This window comes from Dendroctonus ponderosae, unplaced genomic scaffold (genome assembly GCF_020466585.1).
Source record: "Dendroctonus ponderosae isolate FM_Combo_2020 unplaced genomic scaffold, Dpon_F_20191213v2 Dpon_F_20191213_10, whole genome shotgun sequence".
NCBI lineage: Eukaryota > Metazoa > Arthropoda > Insecta > Coleoptera > Curculionidae > Dendroctonus > Dendroctonus ponderosae.
The window spans coordinates 4,481,852-4,485,154 of record NW_026017111.1 but is presented as its reverse complement, the minus strand read 5'-3'; the positions used below and the strand labels follow the sequence as shown (position 1 = coordinate 4,485,154).

The 3,303-nt window shown below is 40.4% G+C and overlaps 1 protein-coding gene across 1 annotated transcript in view; it reads left to right on the top strand.

The window, feature by feature from the left end:
* The window catches only part of LOC109545698 (ubiquitin-conjugating enzyme E2 R2), a 6,046-nt gene extending 2,951 nt beyond the window's left edge, over window positions 1-3,095 (top strand). The window contains exons 3-5 of the mRNA XM_019916527.2: window positions 1,673-1,905; window positions 2,222-2,309; window positions 2,369-3,095. Of these exons, the coding sequence (XP_019772086.1) occupies window positions 1,673-1,905; window positions 2,222-2,309; window positions 2,369-2,509 (462 nt within the window). The 3' untranslated portion in view covers window positions 2,510-3,095. The remainder of the gene's footprint in view (window positions 1-1,672; window positions 1,906-2,221; window positions 2,310-2,368) is intronic.
* The last annotated feature ends 208 nt before the right edge of the window (window positions 3,096-3,303 follow it).

Here is a 3,303-nt window from a genome sequence, read left to right as displayed (position 1 = left end):
CTTCCGAGAAACATGCAAAACGGGACGGAAAACATGAAATTTTGCAATAATCTTACACCACCCTTGCACAAAACGACGATAATTTTTCTAATTTCATAGACAACAGAAGCCTGTATTTTTTCTACATAACCCCCCCCCCCTGACTTTAAAGCTGGATCCGCCCCTGCAGGAGGCTGAGGAGAAGAGGTAAAAAAGGAGTAACAAAATTTGCATTTCAATGCTACAAAACTAAAGTATGACAGTGTAAGCCAAAGAACCACAATAGAGGAAGGGCCTAGATTCCTACCATGTATGTGATATGCGCAGAACACTAGAACAAATTAAACATCTGATCTTCCGAACACCGGTTCAAATTGAGCAGCAGTTAATTAACCCAACACGAGAAGCTGCTCAAAATATGAGCCCCGACTCAAAGTGATTGGAACACAAAGATATTTGGAGTGAAACGGGCAGGACTTCTTGCTTTTGGGACCACTCCTTGTGTTTTAACAACAGAATTGTATTTTATTTGATCAATGATACATAACCTTAACAAGTGGTTTTGGATGACAGTTGTGACCGATTTAGGTATAGCCCTCATTTGTCCCAAAAAGATGACAGCGCTCGGGGGGCTGTTTTGTCGAAGAAACAAGCATTTACGTAATGTTAATTAGGCAGATTACCTTGAAAACCATTGTTGCCATCTTTCTGATCAAGTTTTTTGCAAATATCTGAGTTTTTAATAACATCAAAATCTTTACTATTTTTTCTGTACTCCCAAGACACACCCAGACAACAACTCCAGGGGAATGACGTCAATTTTGAATCACCCTGTATATTGAAACGAGTACCACGTTTCTTACTAAGTAGTGCGGCCAAGATAAGCGTTTAATTAATAAGTTGGTGTTTGTTCAGTGAAAGTCGTACTATTTGCGCTCAGCAACTGTACCTTGAATTTCATATTCGAGAAATGCTTTCTTAGTATGGGGGCTGGAGCTTTAGAAAGGAAAATTTGCCAACAACGACAGTTGATCATTTGGAACGCAGCTTATTTTTCAAGTAGAAACTAGTGATACTCCCAATGGCATGTTGACTGTAAACTGTTCCATTGTACGGTGACCTTTAAATATTTTACGAGCAATTTCCTTTATAAGTGAAATGTTAAATAGCTCGGTTGTGCGCGGAGAATTGCTGCTATTCTGGAACAAATCCAGATGAATTTTTAATGCTTTCAGGTGAAAAATCGATAATTTGTCGGCAGATAGAGGTTCAATTTTTGCCCGAATCAATTATGTTTTGAGGACAAAGAATAATGAAATGCTATTGTTCGAATGCGTTTAATGTATCGGGTAAAGTTTGAGTCGATATAAAACATTGACGATTCGTCGTTTGCCAAGAACAGTTATTTCGGAGCAAATGTGTTTCGGCAGGGTTATTAACCCATCATCAAAGCGTCTAGATAGGTGAAAAACGCGCTCGGAACAGGAACAAAGATTCATGGCCACCATGGAATTACTTGCCAAGTCGCTATTCACTACGCGGACTGTTAAACTAGACAGTTGAACCTTCGATTTTCATTAGTCGAATACCTGAGCCTGTTTTTTGGTATTCTTAAGGGCGGTCCAGAGACAAAGTCTTCCTCATTATTAAAACGTTTCATCAACATTGCTCTCATTAGTCAAACGTTTTACAGAATGGCGATTTGTGCATCAGCATTTTGCATCCGCCAATCGACGATCCGCAATCAGGCGAATTGCCCTGCGAACGTTGGAACCCCACTCAAAACGTCAGAACGATCCTTCTGTCAGTCATTTCCCTGCTTAATGAACCGAACACGTTCAGTCCTGCCAACGTGGACGCTTCTGTAATGTACCGTCGTTGGCGCGACTCCAAAGGGCGCGACAAAGAATACGAGAACATTATCAGGTAATCAAAAGAGAGTCAGAGAGAAACTAGTGGGTTTTCGGGTTTTTAGCCCGTCGAACAATAGAATTTCTGCACTATTCAAGCAAACCACCTCTGAAGATGCAAGCCACTCGTGCTTGCGAAACGTCAGGAATAAATTATATTGTACGACAGCCTAAATACCGGAAAAAACCCACTAGTTTCATTGTGAGGTAAGTTTTTTAATCGGCCTGGTATTTTGACTGAATGACACGCGTTGCCCCCAATGGAAGCATGACATCTGACGTGCGATTGACAGATCGACGCAGGAAATAACTTGTTTTTTCTGTGGTTTTAGGAAGCAAGCAATGGCAGCCAGAGCTGAAGCGGAACGTGACGGGATCCAAGTGCCACTCACACTCGAAGATTACTGCATAAAAACTCAAGTAAATCCAGTTAAAGAGTTGGGGTTAGCGGGAGGTTTACTGATTTTTTTTTTTTTTAGGTTAAACCCAGCAACTCCGAGTCTCAAGTAGAAATGACGGATTTCTACGACGATGACTACGACGAGGCCTACGACGATCTGTCAGACAATTCGGAATATGGCGATGAAGACGACAATGACAGCGGTAACGGCGAATCGTGATAACGCATGCACATCCAGCCGATTGCCACATTCTATGTACATTTAAATTCAATACAAGCCACTCTTTTCCTGATTTCATTCTAACCGTGCTTCGATAGTTTTTCGGGTGTCCGAAAACGAATCGATTATTTCTACTGGCTGGCGGCTGATGTTTTCAGTAAACCTGTTCAGGTCGTTAGCAAATAAGTACTGTAAGCGTTGTGCTCTCGATCTCAATTTGAGTTGGTGATTTCAAGATGACGGCGATGTGTGTTAACGCTCTTAGATTAGGTTCAAAGTTCGCCTGTCTGTATATAGTTGGAGCAGTCTAAAACCCTCCCTCTAACCGCTAGTTTATCTGTGAAACTCCGTTCTCCCCAATGGCGCAACTTCATTCATCGTCCAGCAGTTTCTTCCGATGGGCAAGAGAATATGTTTTATGTAAATATTCGTCTTTTTGTCGTCACTCCTCTACCAGTTGGAATGAAGAAGCGGGTTATTTTTTGACGCATTGCAAATAAATCGTTCGTGTGTGTAGTTGATTTATGTTACGCCACTTTTGGAAGATTAACTTTAGTTTGCATTATTGAATAAATGTTTACCAATATCTCGTCTTTTATTTTGGTAGTTTTTGGGGCAGTTTTTGTGTCACGTCATAGCTAAAAGTTCTTATTTTTTTACAAACTTCTTTTTGGGTATTTCGCCTCAAAAATGTTTGTCTTTAAAAAAGACAGAATTTCCTCACGTCTTTTATTACGGATTGATAAATAGTGCTCCTATTTCGCAATAATAACGAATTATTTATCAAAAAGTAA